Source organism: Pseudophryne corroboree, chromosome 12 (assembly GCF_028390025.1).
Source record: "Pseudophryne corroboree isolate aPseCor3 chromosome 12, aPseCor3.hap2, whole genome shotgun sequence".
NCBI classification, from domain to species: domain Eukaryota; kingdom Metazoa; phylum Chordata; class Amphibia; order Anura; family Myobatrachidae; genus Pseudophryne; species Pseudophryne corroboree.
In genome coordinates, this window is record NC_086455.1 from 29778299 (window position 1) to 29798516 (window position 20218).

At 43.6% G+C, this 20218-nt stretch overlaps 1 protein-coding gene and 1 non-coding gene across 2 annotated transcripts in view; both read left to right on the forward strand.

The window, feature by feature from the left end:
- The window catches only part of SYNJ2BP (synaptojanin 2 binding protein), a 31108-nt gene extending 11132 nt beyond the window's left edge, over positions 1-19976 (forward strand). Inside the window, exons 2-4 of the mRNA XM_063947290.1 lie at positions 6052-6188; positions 10553-10648; positions 18579-19976. Coding sequence (XP_063803360.1) covers positions 6052-6188; positions 10553-10648; positions 18579-18722 — 377 coding nt within the window. The 3' untranslated portion in view covers positions 18723-19976. The remainder of the gene's footprint in view (positions 1-6051; positions 6189-10552; positions 10649-18578) is intronic.
- LOC134981541 (U2 spliceosomal RNA) lies at positions 12480-12662 on the forward strand. Its single transcript, XR_010190678.1, has one exon. It is a non-coding gene; the product is annotated as a U2 spliceosomal RNA (small nuclear RNA).
- Positions 19977-20218: the final 242 nt, after the last annotated feature.

A 20218-nucleotide genomic window follows, 5' to 3' on the forward strand; every position in this document is an offset into this window, starting at 1 on the left:
CTCCATATTCTATGCTGCAACCCCAGGTTACTTGCCATCCTGGGACTTGGCAGTAACCAGGAAACGAATGCAGGAACCGCCAGACAGGCTGCAGCACTCAGAGTGGAGGCACAGGGGACATGTATGGCCACTTAGCAACAGGGATAGAAGGTGAATTAGATGCGACCCTGTGTGGGGTGAGCAGTAAGGTGTCCGGGAGGAATAGGAGGGGGTCAGTGTTGGGGCTGCCGATGATGCGGGTCAGTGGGAGATAGATAACTAGCTCAGCTGCTTTATATAGGCAGATGGGCGTGGTCCTGTGCTCGCCCCTCCAACACCCCACACAGGTCATGCCCAGACTCTTCCGGCCAGCTGCTGGTCGCTACTGGTGTCTTCCAGACTGGGCAAGAGCTGTGCTGGGACTGGTGATCTTACACGTGCAGTACGGGTGGTGTATATAGTGCAGCATCATTATAGTCTGCCCATTACAGATATACCGCAATCTATATATGAGGCTAACACTACACACAGACACACTCAGCTGTCTGCTCGGCATGACAGAGCCCCGGATCCCAGCAGCAGGACTTCCAGAAACCCGGCAGCTCCTGTGCGAGTAGAGACTGCCCCCCCCCCTATAATCCGACCCTGCTGTCTGTCATTTTTACAGGCTTTTTACTAGTTTTATAATACTTTACTTTCATTGCCAGAACTGTTCTGTGTTGTTTTTTTCATGGTCTCTCTTGAATATACTGAGATTGCATGTATATAAGATTACAGCCAAATGTTGATTGCTTCCAGTTGGTTGTAATCTGATTAACTGCCTACTGTGGTTACGCATTAAACTCCTTCCCGTAGACAGTATGATGGGTTGTAGGCTAAGTTGAATGACATTGCCCCATTATTCCATTCCAGCTCTGTTTTGTGACTGGAGGGAGAGCGTTGATGGGAAATCTACTATTATCGTTGCTTTACCGTGTACTTTCTTGAGAGCGTTGGGTGTCCTTTTTTCTTTTTAGGACCTAAGAATGATTCCTATTTATTATTATTCTCCTCCTCCGACGATCCGCAGCACCCAATTACAGAGTAAACAAATAAGCAAAACATGAAGACAGTGACTTACAGTTCCATACAATATAGGACAAGTACAGGGTATATAAACATGGCTGCGTCGTTAAACAGCACTGAAATAAGTATCAGGATGGCAGAAAACCGAGGGATTTGGTGCCATCAAAGGGAGTATTGAAAAGAAGATAGGTTAAGTAAGAGACGTAAAAGCACGTAAGGGAAAGGACCCTGCTCGTGAGAGCTTACATTCTAAAGCGGAGGGGCACACAAACAGGGGTGACACACAGATGGGATAGAAAGTGAGCGTAGGCCACAGAGGGTTAGCATGAGAGACGGCTGGGTTTGGTGAAGAAGTGGGTCTTGAGAGCCCATTTGAAGTTTTGTAGAGAGGTGGAGAGTCTGAGGGGGAGAGGTAGGGAATTCCAGAGTAAGGGAGCAGCACGTGAAAAATCTTGAAGGTAGGAGTGGGAGGAGGTAATCAGAAGACAGGGGATTCGGCGTGCATTAGCAGAGCGAAGAGGACGTGTGGGAGAGTAAAGGGAGATAAGGTCAGAGATGTAGATGGGAGAGGAGTGGGTGAGAAGCTTGAAATGGGTTCTGAAGGGGGAGGTGGATGTAGTGCGTTTGTTGCGCCTGTCTTCATCTCCCACACAGCAGCCACTGACAATAGGCAGTACCCGCCAGCAGGAAAGATGTAATACACTATTCTGGAACTAGCTACCAGGATGATATGCCGGTTGTCTTGTGTATATTGTGTTATAAATTGTTAATTTATGTTGACAGGAGCTCCTTAAATGATAGAGCGTCGCACTAATTTATCACTGGAAGCTTTGTTACGTTTTGCCTGTCTTTTTTAGATGCTCACTGGCAGAATTTATAGTATTTGATTGCATTTTGGCAGGAACAGCCGTCAATGCTTCTATGTGACACAGTATCCCATTCACCTTTGTATTACTACCAGGGACAACAATATGACTAACCCTAATGCACCAGCGGCATATGGTGACCTTGTGTGACATTGAAAACATTTCTTTAAACCTCTATTTGTGGCAGAACTGCTATTAAAGAAATATTCTAGGAACAATGGGAAACACATCAGTCGGCGATGATTCATATTGTAGCTACCTGCTTGGTACAAGTAACTTGATCTACAGGATATGGGGGGGGGGGGGGGGTGCACTTAGTGAGTGATATAATACAACCACTCATCTAGGTTTCATTGATTCTGTAAAGAGATTAATCTGCTGACTATTCACTCTATGAGCATCAGGGATTTAATGGTGTCTACAGTGCTTCAGAAAACCACAACACGGACTCCACAGAAGCTAAATGTACTTGATAATGATTTACAGTAAATGTATTTACAACAATGGTGGCTCATATACAGGGTAAAAGATGATCCTGTGAGTCTCCATGACACAACGCTAGGTACACACCTGATGGTATAGAGAAACTGAGCACAATGTGTTTTTTTTTGGGGGGGGGGTTCCTGAGAGCTGAAAAAATCCTATGAACGCCCAGTTTCTGTTCCTATCCGAACGATAAGGGCGGAATTCACCAAAGTAAAGGACACAATATAAAAAGTCCCGTTTGGGATCCCAAATGGGTTACTTTTTGCTCATTTCAGCTCGCCCACCTCAAGGGGTTATGAGCCGAAATGCTGGTCTGCCAGCTGATCGTGCCCGTACAGAGAAACAATTGAATAGCTCTGTCGGCCACCATCTAATGGCTGCCGGCGCCGCAAACAATTGAATTCACCTTAAGGGGTAGATTCAATTAGTGCCAAATTTGCCGACAGTCGGAAAATTGACGCTAATTTGACCTGTTTGTATTCAGTAGCGGGCGTTTTTCACCCGTTTTTTTTAATCCATTGTTGCCCATGCCGGTTTTTTTTTGTGTGTCGAAAGATAGTCGAGGTGACATTTTTAAATGCATTATGTTGGACGAGCTTATGTTTGTGGCATGATATTGGCTCACTAAAACTGGTGAATGTTGTGCAGCAGTCCAGATGTTCGAGAGCAGATCCTACTAGTTTTGGAATGACCGTTTGCTACGGGTGCTGTATAATGTTCAGCACAATTATTGCACAGTGTGTATACTCCTTTAACAGTGTAATTTTTGTTTATATGATTTTTTTTTTTCTTTTTTAAACGCTTAATTGACCCCTACACCCAGTATGGGATAAAGCAATATTATTAAGATGCAGTTAATTAGGAACTAGGATGATGACGCAACCCTGTGAATTTAATATGACTAAAAAAATCCAACTTTTCTTGGTTGATTTTTCTGTGTATTGTTTTAGACCTACGGTAACTGACTGACAAGTGCCAATATAGTCAGTTAGTACAATCACCAGGAGGTAGTCGGGAAAGACAGTAAATGCAATTACAGGATTCAATCAACACTTTGCATACTAGTGTTATTTTTGCATGTATTCAAATAGAAATTATATGTAATTTTATACATCAGTTATTAAGTAAAGTACCCATTTTAACTTGTGTCTTGTTCAGCTATGCCATACCGGGAATGCACTACAATATTATATTGTGTTATCTATTCATTTATTATGAGCATAATACCAACCTTCTATCTGACGCTTGAACCCAACCCAACAAACTACGTTTCTCAAACTGCAAGCAAATCTAACGATTTGGCTGCTGCAGTGTCCATTAATAGTAATACTGACAGGATGTTTCCAGTTCTGATAAGCTACGGAAACATGCACTTAATATACAAATGAAACCTAATATATTTTGTGACCACTATTGTAGCATTACTTTATAAGCCAATAAGTATTTTGGGTCCAGAAGACCTTTTAAATTTGTACACATGTGGGCACGCATTAAGCGCGGAATTCAGTTTTGCACAATATCCCACAGGTATCGCTGTGATGCACGGCTGGAAGCTTGCCGGCTTATTACAGTAGTGCCAACATCACAAGTAGCGATGCCGGCAGGAAGCAATGTGCCGTTCCGGAACATCACATCACATCTATGTTCAGATTCAATTCCCCTCTTGGTGATTGTGTCAGAAACCTTGATAATGTGTAATAAAAGCTGTGTTGCTTTTAGCCGTCCCCCCACCCCCCAAATTCTAAAGCAGTAGAGTGTTGATCTGGTTACTCAGTGGTGTTAAGAAAATACCAGTGGTGCTGTGGGAGGGGGGGGGGGGATTCTGTTTTGTGGGTGCCTAAACATAATGGATGCCCATCGGAGCAATTCAATTGCACCCCCCCCCCCCTCCCCCCATAAGGCGTGAGTGCCGTGTGTGCGTTCCGCGCAAAGCAGTTAAATATGTCTAGAGTATTGCTTAGGGCGCCCCCAAGTGCCAACTTAACAGCTGAGCCTAGTGGAATCTGCAGGGTAAAACAGTAGAATTCCCTCCTGGGGTGTGTCAAATGTGATTGCAGATAGTACATGAGTTTGTTGCAGAGGGGCAACAATGTCTCTTAAACCCAAGCGTAAGTGGTTCTAAAGCTACGGAAGCCACTTTTTCTGACAGAACAACTGAAAAGACTACTTATACAGCGCCTCACCCAAATGTGTAAATATATAAATTGAAGAAAAAAAAATGACAATTTAAATGAGCTCCTGAGACACTGCGCTTGCCACAACCACTATGTGAGAATGGATATGGAAACTGAAAAACAACAAAAGTGGCTGCGCTGTGTGTCAGCAGTTATGTATAAACAGAGAGCACAACGTGTAAGAAAATAATATATTTAACCTCATAATAAGAACAATTTAAAATATGTAATTGACAGCACACCTATATCTGTCTCAGGTGAAAAAGCAAAGTTCAGCCATATGATCAAAAGTGGCTATCCAAGATGATACTTCCTATTCCACAGTGCAAGAGGAAATATGAGAATAAATGAGCGCAGTTCCAGATAGTATGCTCTATCATTCACCGGATAGATAATAATGCATATAGTACCTCTCCAGAAAGGGCTGGTGTGTACTAGCCGAGCGTCCCTGGCTAATGAGTCCTGCGTTGCCCACTGTACTGCACAGAGGAGAGAAATAGTCGGATGCCCGGTGAAATGTCTGAAAATCCCGACCTTTTACCCGGGTCATTTTGATGGTCCCTGCCTGACCCCCCCCCCCCCCTTACACACAGGGAAGCATATTACCGGCTCAAGAATTTCTTCCTGGTAATTTGCGAATCAACATGGGTATTTGGTCTGTGTGAAAGGGTCAACACGGGTCCCGGACCCTGGTAAGTTCCTGGGTCCCATATTTACTTGTGCGCTTTTCCTAATTTAAAAAATATTGTTGTGGAATATTTCTTGTTTTGAGTTTTTAAATTGAATGTTGATCAATTCTTAACATGACCACCTAGATTACTTGTCCATTCAAACATCGAAAAAGGTGGCAGGTTTTACCCTTAACTTTATTAACACAGTACAGATTGAGTCTCCTATATTCGATGCCTTTGTGTCTGATGGCTCAGTGTGTCAGTGAATATTGAGTATCAGAATGGACAAAGGGGGTCATTCAGACCTGACCGATGCTGTGCGTTTCTGCACAGCGAGCGTCATGCGTCGTACAACGGCCATCGCCGGTCAGCGACAGGATGTTGCAACAAATCCAATCGCACGGGCGTTCGCAAGGTAATTGACAGGAAGAGCCCATTTATGGGTGGCAACTGAGCGTTTACATGGAGTGTCCGGAAAAACGCAGGCGTGCCCAAGCATTTCAGGGATTGTGTCTGACGTCGGCTCTGGCCCCAATCAGCCTGATGTGATCGCACTGTAGGAGTAAGTCCTGGGCTGCGTACAGACTGCGCACAGTGAATTTTAGCAGCTCGGCGTACATACGGGATCGCACAGCGAATATACACTCCCCCTGGCGCGATCAGGTCTGAATGACCCCCACGTACAAAAACTTGCTTTCTATGATTTCTTTGTTTTACTATTTAAATGACAAATTAAAGTCCTCTATGGAAAGTGGTGAAATAACATTCTAAATGGCAGTTTAATCCGTGCATTGTGTTTTATTCACCCAGGTCTGGGTTTCAATATTGTGGGTGGCACAGACCAGCAATATATATCACATGATAGCGGCATCTACGTCAGTAGCATCAAGGAGAATGGAGCGGCTGCACAGGATGGCAGGCTGCAGGAAGGAGACCGAATATTAGAGGTGAGGCACCAATGCAGAGTGGCCGTTGTCTGGCTGCTGTTCATGTTGTAGCCATATCCTCCAGGTAGGCATAATCCGTGCCGGTTGCACAGCACAGACCAAAATTTGCAGAGGGTTCGCAGATTGAACATAACCCTAACTTTACCTTTAAACCTTTATTTTTATATTGGCAGGTGTCTGGGAACTTATGGCAACCGGGAATCAGCTCCGTGTATCACAGCCGCTGCAGCCGGGGAGCGTAGGGTCCAACACAGAAACCCTCCGATATAAATTTAAAAAAAAGTATAACTGTAAAAGTGTTACTGCCACTGAGCATCATGAATGTCGACAGTTCACCCCTTTTGACAGTTTCATGTCAACTTGATGACTGTTGGAAAAAGCCTCTGCTGCGATGTCCCGTCATTGCTGTACCTTTTAACACCTAACTTAGGGTTCTATCACGGAGGAGGTTCTGCAGTTCACGCGCAAAGGAAACAAGTTCTGCGAGTATAATGCCGCTTTGTAATGGAAAACCTAATTCCTTCTCTACTGTAGTAGTATTAATAGTGACCAAGCACACATTCAGAAATGGGGGATGTAACTCGCATTGTATAAAGCGATTTGTAGTGCAGGAAATAAACAAGCATTTGTGGAACTAAGGGGGGACATTTACTAAGCAGTGATAAGAGCGGAGAAGTGAGCCAGTGGAGAAGTTGCCCCATCAACCAATCAGCAGCTCTGTATGATTTTATAGTATGCAAATCATAGATGTTACTTCAGTGCTGATTGGTTGCCATGGGCAACTTCTCCACTGGCTCACTTCTCCGCTCTTATCACTGCTTAGTAAATGTCCCCTTAAGTTACATTTATGCTTGGGTGATTATTGATCAAATTGAGTTTAAGATCTGTTACTTGTGAGAACTGGGGATTAGAGTTGAAATTCTAGGTTGTAAAATGAGATAATTGCTCTAGCTGACCAGGCACAGACATAAGGCGGGATGTGTCGCACGTAGCATAAAGTATGCAATATACCCCAGTACTTATCGCATGCATAGCTGCTTTTATTGATACCTATATCGCATACAGAACACCATATATGTACGCAAAAGATACAACAACGAAGTGCCAGTGCTTCCAAGCCACCAAGCTTAACCAATTTTTATATAATTATAATTGTAATGCCGCTCCCAATTTAGCAGTACTGTCCTGCCAATAGTATACAAGAAAAAAATATAAGAAATAAGATCAATAGATCAATTAATCAAGAGAGCGCGTTAGCAATTTATTATATCAATACATTTCCATAAAAATTACATAGTTTAAAATACACACGCACAGTAAAAAATGACATACAATATTACTCTGTAATGGCAATAAAAAAAACTATAGCTCCTATAATGAATAAGGAGTGGTTATAATCACCATTTGTTTATAAATTCCTTAATTTAGCTGGATCCAATCCTTTTGATGTGCGTAAAAGGGCTAATTGTTAAATGCTTGTAACAAACCGTATACCGTTCAGGTCTCCTGTAGGGTACACCTGTTATTGACAAGTTGAAGCCCTGGTGCTAGAATCAGTGAGCATTGTCCACCTTATAACGCTTTCACAGGTAATAGCGCAGAAGGACTATGGAGGTAATTGAGAGTTGATCGCAGCAGCAAATTTGTTAGCAGTTGGGCAAAACCATGTCCACTGCAGGGGGGGGGGGGGGCGCAGATGTAACATGTGCAGAGTGTTAGATTTGGGTGGGTTATTTTGTTTCTGTGCAGGGTAAATACTGGCTGCTTTATTTTTACACTGCAATTTATATTTCAGTTTGAATACACCCCACCCAAATCTAACTCTCTCTGCACATGTTACATCTGCTCCCGGGTTGAGCATAATGCTGTGATTTCCAGCGCTTACAGCGTCCTCCCTGTCTCTTAGAAACAATATCTGATTGCAATCAGGGCTTCGAATCGTACTATACTGTGTGTCTCCTCATCACATATAGGGGGTCATTCCGAGTTGATCGCTCGCTAGCTACTTTTTGCTGTGCTGCGATCAGATACACTCCCCCATAGGCGGTGACTATTTTCGCTTTGCAAGTGTGCGAACGCTTTTGCAGCCGACTGCACAAAAAAGTTTTTAGCAGTTTCTGAGTGGCTCTGGACTTACTCAGCCGCAGCGATCACTTCAAATTTTACAGTTCTATCGGTTCTGGTGTCAACTGTTAGTTGTCAGTTACGTTATGTGTCAACTTTATTGTTGTCCGTTATATTATATGTAATTCTCCATTGTCATCCTCTCTGTCGTCGCTCCTGTTCGGCTCAGTAAAAAACACTGAGGTACTCTGGGAATATGGAGGGGAGGAGAGTTACTAAATTTAAATATTCAGTGCCTTGTTCTGCTAAAGCCGTCCATTTCCCAAGAGTGCTCCAGTGCCCCCTATGGATTCAAAGAAAAAGATTTACCTGGTAAGTACCAAAATCCTATTTTTGGTCCCGGAATTGACGTCAGACACCCGCCCTGCAAACACTTGGACACGCCTGCGTTTTTCCAAACACTCCCAGAAAACGGTCAGTTGACACCTACAAACGCCCTCTCTCTGTCAGTCACCTTGTGATCGGCTGTGCGTATGGATTCTTCGTTAAATCCGTCACCCAGCACCAATCCAGTTTTGCCGAGATTTAACCTGATCGCAGCGCTGCAAAAAGTTGCTAGCGAGCGATCGACTCTGAATGACCCCCATAGTCCTTCTGTGCTATTACCTGTGAAAGCGTTATAAGGTGGACAGTGCTGATTGATTCTAGCACCATGGATTCCACGTGTCGGTAACAGGTGCACCCTACAGGAGACCTGAACGGTATATGGTTTATTACAAGCATTTAACAATTAGCCCTTTTACGCACATCAAAAGGATTGGATCCAGCGGAATTAAGGAATTTATAAACAAATGGTGATTATAACCACTCCTTATTCATTATAGGAGCTATAGTTTTTTTTTTTGTGCCATTACAGAGTAATATTGTATGTCATTTTTTACTGTGCGTGTGTGTATTTTAAACTGTAATTTTTATGGAAATGTATTGATATAATAAATTGCTAATACTCTCTTGATAGATTGATCTATTGATCTTAATTATATATTTTTTCATGTATGCAAAAGACCTCTCATCTGATAAGAGCTGACCTTTGTGATGTGAGGACTTAAGAGGAGCATGCTGCAGGGAACACTGGGAAGTATCCTGTCGGATCCTCCTCAGGGATTTATGCGTAAAGACATCCATAGGCTTCTATAGGGGCGTTGCCTGTTGGGTACTAGCTCCAGAAAGTTACTTGTCAGACTGGACTGAGAGAGCTGCCCATTCTATCTTGTTTGCGATCTTTGTAAACCATTGGATAACCTAGGACGACCCCGTACAGTGTAGTTGGCCGATAGCTGCACACTCAGACAGCCATGGTCACTAGGCAACATGCTGTATCCCAGTAAGATTTATTTAATGGGGAGATGCCTAGGCAGATTGGCTGCTTCATTCCTAACCAACATCTGAGACGACCAATATTCACAGCTCTTCGATAGAGTGATAATGTACAGTGTGGTTTATAACCTCACTTGTTACTTTATAAACACTATACATGGTTTGAGAAATTGGGAAGTTCATGCTGGTCCTTTTTAAAACCTTTGTTATCAGTTGTTTGTGTTTGTAATTAACGGCATACACAAACCATACTACAGGTTTAGTGTCCCTTATCCAAAATGCTTGGGACCAGAGGTATTTTGGATATTGGATTTTTCCGTATTTTGGAATAATTGCATACCATAATGAGATATCATGGCGATAGGACTTATGTCTAAGCACGGAATGCATTTATGTTTCATATACACCTTATACACACATCCTGAAGATAATTTTAGCCAATATTTTTTAATAACTTTGTTAAACAAAATTTGTGTACATACACACAATTCATTTATGTTTCATATACACCTTATACACACAGCCTGAAGGTCATTTAATACAATATTTTTAATAACTTAAACAAAGCTTGTGTACATTGAGCCATCAGAAAACAAAGGTGTCACGATCTCACTCTCACTAAAAAAAAAATCTGTATTTCGGAATATTTGGATATGGGATGCTCAACCTGTATACACTGGCAAATGCTACAGGTATTGTTCTTTGTTGTTCAGTGAAGGTGTTAGAAATGGTATGCGCTTTTGCCTTGCGTTTATGAATCTAATTGCCCATGTCAGGGTAAACCGGTTCCTAAACGTGTGTAGTGTTTGGGAGCCATGACAGGTTTTCCAGATGTACTCACAGGGGTCATCTTTCTTTTATTTAGATATAGAATACCAATTTAATTAAGTTATGTTTACCCATATTGTGTGTTCTGTATGCAGGTGAATGGCGTCAAACTAGAAAATCTCTTACACAATAACGCTGTGGATCTGTTTAGGAGCGCTGGAGAACATGTGCTATTAAAAGTTAATCACCAGGTCAGTGACTCTTCCTAGTCAGAGTGTTTATTGGCTTGTGTTTCCTAAAACTGTTAACGTTCATCCTTGCGCATAATGTCGGTGATTTCCCTATCATCCATCTGGGGGACGCTGCGCACTTACACTTGGGGTTACAGTGTGTGAGTATGGAGTTTGGTACAAGCTATGAAAAGAATGAACGCCTTCTCATCTAACCTTTCCCATCAACCCCCTGTTCTCAGGAAGTACTCCTCAGTTTTAGTTTTGTGTCTTGGAGTGTAGGCACACTTTTCTTTGCTCCTAGCTTTTAGTTAGGTTTTATTTCTAATTGTTTTCTTGTTTGGTGTTTAGTCCCTAATGTTGGCGACAAACACATCCAGAGTGAGAACCGTTCGGTTAGAGAGCTTCTGTGAGCTCTATTTCTCTCTCTGTGCTGCCTCTGGGGAGTCACTACACCGCTGAGGTCCCTGGGTGTCTCCCTTCCGGACCACAGAATCTGAGGAGGCACTGGGTCATGTAGGAACAGCCTTGGCCTACTCAGGTAGTGCTGGGCTGTGACCCTTCACATACTAGCATATGACAGTCCTTGAGAGAGAGTCCCCCATGCTGTGTGTCTGCTGGCTGTATGTCTCCTGTGCCCTGGCTGGGTCACTATAAAGGCTGTATGAAGGACTGTATGATGGCTGGCTGCACTGACTCCTGGGGCCAGCGGTGGCCTGGAGACACAGAGGGCAGTATTATAAAGTGCCTCAGGTTCCGATGTTTGCACTGCGAATCCCCGCCCCCAAAATGGGAAAGCGCCATTTTGTGCAGCTTCTTGCTGCATACCAAGTCTCTCTTTGTATTTCTGCAGCCATGAGAGGCTAGTGCAGGAGTCCAATATGTATAGAGACTCAAAGGTTGGTACACACTGATAGATATATCTGCCGATCAATTGATCAGCAGATATATCTATGGACGGAGCGGGCAATGTGCTGAGCTTACACACTGGCCAATCCATCTGGAACTGATGTCATGAACTGGACGGGCATGTACACACATCCGCCCAGTTCAGTTGTCAATCACCGCCGGCTGCCGCAGCATGTGTACGGGCGGTCGTACACGCACAGCGACGCGCCAATATATCAGTAGATATATTGGCCGTCGGCTGTCCTGCAGGGCCGACGCGATATGTCTATGAACGACTGAGTTCAGACATATCGGCCGTACACACTGGCCGACGGACCCGCGATGTAGCGGCCGTTCAAGAGAACAGGCGATATATCGGCCAGTGTGTACCCACCTTAAGTTCTGGCCCAACTCTGGACAGAAACATTATTATCTTTATTGTAGGGAGTTGCTGGGTGTTGTAGTGCCCTCAAACCTGTCTAAACTGCCTCCCCCGATTAGGCCCTGCCCCCAGCAGCACTGCAGGAAGCTCCTGATCACATGTCAGCATGAGGGGGAAAGGGGAGCACTGTCATTCTTTGCACTGAGATAGTGGGACGATTGCTGTGATCTGTAACAAGCCCACAGGGTGGTAAGTTTACAAGTGATCTGCCTATAGTATAATATACACAATAGCAAGTATTCTGGGACTATTGCAGGTTTCTGTACTTAGCCCAGCAACTATGCCAAATATACACATGATATTTACTTGTCAGAAAATCCTACCTGTGTTGTCATGCGCAAACAATGCCCTCTGCTCACAAATTACGGGAACTACAGTAAATATAGTGGCTATTACTGTGTTCAACATTTAATCCACCAAATTGGTGGTATAGCTTTATTCAATAGCTGCTATAGTGGGACTTTTACTGCCTCCAGTACTTAGCCCGCCAACTGCAACCAATATGCAAGTGATATTTGCTGATTATCTCGGCCTTTTAGCAAAGTTCAGGTGTAATATCTGTTTTTATCAGTTTAATATCCGATACGCTCCCTATCTAGGGACCAAATATTACATTAATTTTTAGTAAGATAGAAGAGGAGCTTGCCCTGTCCACTTGATACATTAACCTGGTATTGCAGTGCGTCCAGGACAGGTACACAAATACTGGTATTGTCAGAGTCTGCCTTTGCTTGTACTATGATAAGGGATTGGTACTCTGTTTACTACTTAACCCACAAACCTTGGTAAAATGTTAATGGCTGAGTTAATGTAAAATAATCCGTGGTCAATACTTTTACACCTAAAGGAGTGATTATTGGTAGTTTGTGTGTTCCTTTCGTTATTTCTGTGTCAGGACACAAGGCAGACTATTTTATTTATTTTTTCTTTTGCACTATACCTATAAATTGCCAAAATGGCTGCACAGACCTAAACGCTCCTTACACAGCTTATACTGTGCAGTGAGCCAGGTCTTTGCTTGACGGACACTATAGCTCAGTTACTTCTAAGGACAATCATTTGTCCTAGTAGTATAATCTATAGTTGTGGTCGCTTCTAAGGCAGGTCTTAGTTTTATACTTCCTGATGTCTGTCTGAGATGGTTACCTCAAGCAGGATGATTTCATCTTCAGGCTGTACCGCCAATTGGCGGAGTACCGCATCTTCCTCTATTTCGTTCCTGGTTCTGATCCACATTTTGAGGCTTCATCTCAGGAACATAGTAAAATAAATCCTGTCCGGGAGGATGCTTCAGGATAGGAATAAGAAATAGACTACTGAGTTAATTGGATTCCACCTCTTTTCTCACGTTGGGACGATGTTGATGGATGTCTGGCTCAACACCTGATGCAAAGGCTCATGTTTCTAGGGAAATGTCTGTCTCTAGTACACAATATTGTCGGTTCAGATCTGATGTCTCACATTTTCAGACAGTGTTTTTTTATCCTTTTGCTGATGAAGACACTGACCTGATGAAGGTTCCACTAATAATTAGTGGACGCATCCATCATGTTATGGCCTAAGACTACTGTCTTTCCTAAAGTACAGTATGTGACCTTAACAGTCACCGCGGATTGACAACAGTGAGGCGGTTATTAAATTGGTATTCATTCTGACAGGAATATTCCTACGCCCTATCCTGGCTAATGCATGGATCTTAGAGCGGTTGCAGATTGCATAATGCAAGTTGTCCATTATTGTATAAAATGATCCTTTTCAAATTATCCATTGACAGATTGGGTCTCTGAAGGTCTACCCTCTGTCACTGTTTTCTTGGATTATATTTCTATTCAATCCTGCCTCTCTGCCCTGTCTATAACGCCCATATATTCATTTTGGTTGCGATTCGTGGAATTCTGCTTCCAAATCAAAGCGTGCCTTGCAGGCAGGAGCAAATAGCTCTAGCAGTAAGGTGTCTGCCTTCAGTATAACAGGTCATGGGTTCTCATTATGAGTAGGACTGCTAAGAAAGGTGTTTTTTTAAAATAAATATCTATTAAATATGTATTCTTTTAGAAGGCATTTGTCCACCTTAAACACGGACTTCCGATATGTCCTCAGCACGGCTCATGAAGTCGGGTGGTCTGGTTCCCGATGGGGGAAAACCAACTTTCTCAGATTCCGTTGGATATACCGAATTATATCATGAGCATATATTCTGAATCTTGGGGAACACGTACCAAGCAGGATTATTTGGTACCCCTCTTCTTTGCGTTTCATCCAAGAGACAGGCTCTAATCCTTGCAGTGTGTTCGCAATCCAATGCATACATACATATACATTCCAATCCATTTCCCATCAACAGGGTCTTGGGGTTTTTACTGTTACTTTCCCATCACTGCCATATTTGGTTGACTGTTGCAAAAGAGCTCAGTCTCATGCACTTTTTGTCATACACATCTACAGTGGACCTTTGTTCCGTATTTCTTCCTTCGCGCCAGGATGGTGTTCAGGGGTCTTCTTTTCGACCCCAGGTATCTCGGTCTTTTGGCTGAGTGCAGGATTTCCAGACCAGAATACACTCTCTTCTGCAGTTTCCTCAGGGGTCAGTGATCCATGGTATACACTTCCTCAGGGGTCAGTGATCCATTCTCCCTGTCTCGTATCTGGATTCTTCAATCTCAAATTCTATGTTATTAATCCTAGGCAGAATTGAGATTACATAAACAATAGTTCAATCTGTCACTTCAAATACAACAATATCTTCGTTGGTGTCTACACAATCGGAATCTGACCCATAGGACTCCATTTTCTGTCTTGACATTGAAGGTCATAACCACAGTCACTAGTCTCGGATGTTACGGTTTTGGGTTTCAACTCTGGTTTTCAAAAACATTGAGGTCCGAAGTGGAGATGTCTCTTCCATCTCCGGGCAATACAGAACGCCTTGACTCCAGCTCAAGGCTTTCTACAGTTGCTCGCTTTGGCAGCACATATACCAAAAAAAAATTGTTACGATACAGAGAAGATTAGCATGGTCTTGCAGCCCGCGTCCAGTCGAACTTCGCAACCACAGTGGCCTATATCAACATACAGTGGCACTTGCAGCTGGAGAGCCATCGGCACGGTATCACATATGCAGAGGGCGGATCTTTGGGTTCCGGCAATATTATCCATCTCCAGTTCCAGAATGGACAACTGGGAAGCGGACTTCCTGGGTTGTCATGCTTTTCTTCCCAGAAGAATGTGAAATAAACCAACAGGTTTAAACCAACAGGTTTTTCTGATTTTGGTGTACCTGTGTGATAAGCAGACATCGACCTCAGGGCTTCTCGTCTCTGCATAAAGGTCTTCCTTCGTACGGTGTTCGCTCCGAGGATCCTCTTGTGGCAGTCATGGACGCCATGTCAGCTCCTTGTCACTATCATCTGGCATATTTGCTTCTGCCTCCGGCAAGATCCAGTGAGTGCTTCAACGCATTTGACCAGTAGCTCTTTCCGTCTTTGTAAATCGCTCCGGATTTATCGGTCGACACTGCTCTGCAATGCTTCAGACCAGGGTGGCCAAGGCTCCTCACAGTGTACGTCTTCGGCCAGATCTTCGCTTTCAAACTTTGTGTCATCACCGGGATTTGTCTTGTCTGATGGTGACGGCGTGATTGTAGCCCTGACTATGTTTCAGGCTCGCAAACTAATCACAGTGCCCAGTAAAACTTTTCATCTTTTTGTGCGACTATAAAGACCTCTCAGCTGAAGTTCTTAGTCTTTTCCGCCTCTTGTTCTTTCTGCAGAACAGTTATCAGAAGGACTTTGTCTTCTTATCTTCATATACAGGGTTCTGCTCTAGATTTTCTTTTCACAGCTTTTTGCATATACAGTTTCCTTTGCGTATCTCCTGTGTCTCCTTTCCAGCCTCTGGACTCCGTTGGGTGGCGGTTCCTTCCTCTTACGGTGTTTTTCTTTTTTTTTTTTTTTGCCCATTGCCTCAGCTCGCCATGTTTCTGAGTTGGCAGCCCTTTGCTGCAGTCCACCTTTGTTGGTTTTTCTATGATGATAGTTGTTTTGCATACAAAACTCCTTTTTTTTTTTTTTTTCAACACAGGAGCTGTGGCTCAGCGCACTGCTAGAGACACCAGTGTATATAGTGACCTGGGTTCAAGACCAACCTTGAACTGAAACCTTTTAAGTTCGCCGTACGGACACGTTTAGTTCTTAGTGGTGCACCACACCGAGGTTGACCAGTCTCTAAGAACACTGTGGCTCGTTGGGTCACATCAGCTTTCCATCAGCCTTATGTGTCCTCTGCTGTTCCTGTTCCTGACCCTCTGCGGAATTGTGCGACTCAGGCCATTGGGGCCTTCTGGGCTGTTCGCGGAGGTGCCTCTATTGTGCAGCTGTGTAGAGCGGCAACCTTCACAGGATTCTATTGTTTCCATACTTTCAGAATGGGGGGAGGATGCCTCTGTTGGGAGTCTGATCTTAGGGGCAGATTTCCCGCCTGTTTGAGCCCCCCCCCCATTCCCCCTCTTTGGCTTGCTTTGGGATATCATCCAAGTATAAGTGCGCAGCGTCCCCCAGATGGATGATAGAGCAATTAGTATTTTTATACTTACCGTAAAATCTTTCTCTGAGTCCATCTGGGGGACGCTGCGATCCCTTCTCTGTTGTCTGGTTATTGATTGTTGGTTTTGTTTTCTCTCTCTCTCAGCTTTGTTAAACTTTAACTGAGGAGTACTTCCTGTGAACAGGGGGTTGATGGGAGGGGTTAGAGGGGGAGGCGTTCATTCTTTTCATAGCTTGTGCCAAACTCCATACTCACAGACACTAACCCAAGTGTAAGTGCGCAGCGTCCCCCAGATGGACTCCAAGAAAGAGATTTTACGGTAAGTAAAAAATCCTAATTTCACCAATTCAGTGTTCATTAAAGATGCATACTTAATTATGGGTGTACTACGATATAACGGCGCTGGGATCCCGACCGCCGGAATGCCGGCAGCGGGGCAAGCGCAAAAGAGCCCCTTGTGGGCACGGTGGCGCCCTACATGCGCCACACTATTTATTCTCCCTCCAGGGCTGTCATGGAAGAATAGTTGTCGGAATCCCGACAGCCGGGATATGGAGTGCCTCCCCCCTAACTATATAATAGGGATTCGGTCGGTTTCCCGGCAGTCGGAATGGCGGCACCGTAATACCCACACTGCTCGGAATGCCGCTGTTGCGATGCCGACATGGTTCACAAACCCACCACCAGGATCCTGACCGTTGGGATACCGAACAAGCTTATGCGGGTAAGCCTGGGGGTGTGTTTAGGCTGCAAGAAGGGAGGATTAAATTTAGCCACCACCTCCACTGGGGCAGGGGCTGGTATAAATGACTAAATATTCTCTGTAAATAGTGCTGAGTAATATGTGTGCCCTGGATATAGAACTAAACATGAATTGGGAATATGCTGTGCATTGTTGTTTTGTGCCTTTTAGTTTCTATTGAAAGCCTGTTGGAAATAGTGTTGCATCATTTGGTGTCTGTCCTTTTGTTTCAACGGGTTCCCGTGTGTATGTCGACAGTCCATAGATCAAATCGACATGCATCAGGTTAAATTGTTACACAAGGTAGACGGTGCTTAAGGTCGACATGGTAATGGTGGACATAAGGTGTTTGGGGGTTTTTTTGTTTTTTTTTGGGGGGGGGGCACTTGCCACCTTACCCAAAGCGTGGCGAGTGAAGCCATCCTGCGAGGGTACACGTTTCCACTACTTGTGCTTAGATACGGTTAAACATAAAAAATGACATCCAAAGACCCCCCACCCCCCAAAAAAAAGGTGTCGACCTTTGTGTCATGTCGATCTCTTGTACCGGTCAACCTTACCCACTGTCTACCATTTACCTGTCGGCCTAATGCATATTGACAGTGTAGATCTTCTATACTACACCCGGTTTCAGCAGCAGTATAAGGCAGTGCTCTCAGACCCCCATCCTCAGGACATGCAAGCAGTGCAGGTTTTTCAGATCTCCTCATAGAGGGGTCTATTCATAAAGCAGTAAAAAGAGTGAAGAAGTTGCCCATGGCAACCAATCAGTGATGAGGTAACATTTGTTAAGTTCATTCTATAAAAGTATACATAGCACTGGCTCACTTCTCCACAATTTTCACTGCTTCATGAATAGACCCCATAATATTAAAAAGTTGGCACCACCTGTGGATCTTTTAAGATAATCGGCGCACTTATACTAATAGCTTCATATCGGAAAAGTTTTACTGGTTTTCCTAATCTTTCAGACGTTTATGAATACTGAAGTGATGCCATAACTTCAGGGGAGGTGTATGCGGTTAATTTTCTGGCTGTCGGGATCCGATGCCAAAATCCTGACAGCTGGCAATGCCGGCAGCCAGAATCCCGGCACAACAGGGCTATTCCCGCTCGTGAGTGTTCACGACACCCATAGAGTGTGAATAGGCCCTGTGGTAAGCCACCGAGCCCGCAAAGAGACTCTTAGCGCTCACCCTGCTGCCAGAAAACCGCATGGAATCCGTACATTCATGATGTCTATTGCCAAAATAATTTGTTCCTAAGTCTTGTCTTAAAACTGTGTAAATAAAGTTTCATATTGTATGCTCATGTTCCTTTTCGCCCCTTCCTTACAGAGTCACCTAAATGGCCCTCTGGGGAGCAGAAGTGATAGAGACTCTGAAGGGACGTCACTAGCCATGATTGTGGTGCCTGTACTACTAGCTGCTGCGGCCATCTTTGCATTCGTTAAATACCGGCAGCGTATGACGAGATTCTAACAGGGCAAAAATGTGCAAACACAAAGAAGAGAAGATATAGCTTTATATATATATGTATATGTCCATATATGCTGTCACATGAGATACCTCCACCTTGTCTACTGCCTATGTAATAGTTTGGAGTAGTACCAGCCCACAGGAATGTAATGAGTACAATCATTCTGAGAATATATGGTATCTTGCGTTACATCTCCACGGTTACTACACAATTGCTGTGCACCTTTCTTTTCTTTTGAATGATTACTCCATCATGCTCTTGAATAATTATTTCCAGTAATTGTACATTTCCCAAAGTAATCTAGAGCAGCCTTCACGTTATGAGGTACTGTATGTGGACACTAGTGTGTTATGGAGTTTGAGTCGGGAAGCCATTTTGTATGTGTTTAATCCATTTATTATGACATGACTTTTTTTTTTTTTTTTTTTTTAACCAGCTTTTTAGGGGATAATGGAGGCCAAACTTTATCGTAATGCAATATTAGTAACTAAACGTAGGGGACATATGGGTGGTGTGTAGCCCAGGGAATCTGGTATTTACAGTTCCCATTTGCCTGCACATAGTAAGTAGCCAGAGTACAGAGTTCCGCATGCCAGTGCTTATATACTCTATGTACACTGCGGGCAGTTTCCGTGGAGTATATTTATAATTCCGTGACAGGAGAATAAGGAGCAGATGTATTGGGCCTTCAGGAGTGATAATATGGAAAGAGAGAAAGCACCAACCAATCGTCTCATCATTTTTCAAACTGTATGGCAGTAAGGAGCTGATTGGCTGATACTTTGGGGTCTATTCGTGAAGCAGTGAAAAGAGTGGAGAAGTGAGCCAGTGGAGAAATTGCCCATGGCAACCAATCAGCTGCTCTGTAAAATTTTATAGTATGCAAATTATAAATGTTACGTCAATGCTGATTGCTTGCCATGAGCAACTTCTCCACACTTTTCACTGCTTCATGAATAGACCCCATAATATCTTTCCAAAGCTTAGTACATCCCCCTCTCATACTTATATGGCCTGATGTGTGCTGGTAAATGGTGTGTAACCCTCTATGTACCTCAACTCCAGGGAGCAAAGTTCCCACATGGCATTAGCTTCAACAGGGGTAATAAGGGAAGATATAATGTGGCTTCTGTCGTAGTAAACCCATTGTACAATTAATTTTATATTTATTCATAATGTATTCCTATTGATCTGACAAGAACACGAATCGAAATCAATAACGTTTGTCTTATATGAGCATTAAATTTGGGACCTTTTATGAGGCTTTCTTATACTCTTTAAACATGAAATGTATCTCCTCACTAATACGGAGAATCTGGGCTATGACATTAGCCGGACAATGTGGATATTAGCCGTTAGTCAGAGGTAGTGCATCCCAGGAATTGTATGACACTTTGCTGCATGGATACAAACAGCGCAGCATTCTGTTAGATTGTCACTCCTTTTATATACAGGTTGAGTATCCCTTATCCAAAATGCTTGGGACCAGAAGTATTTT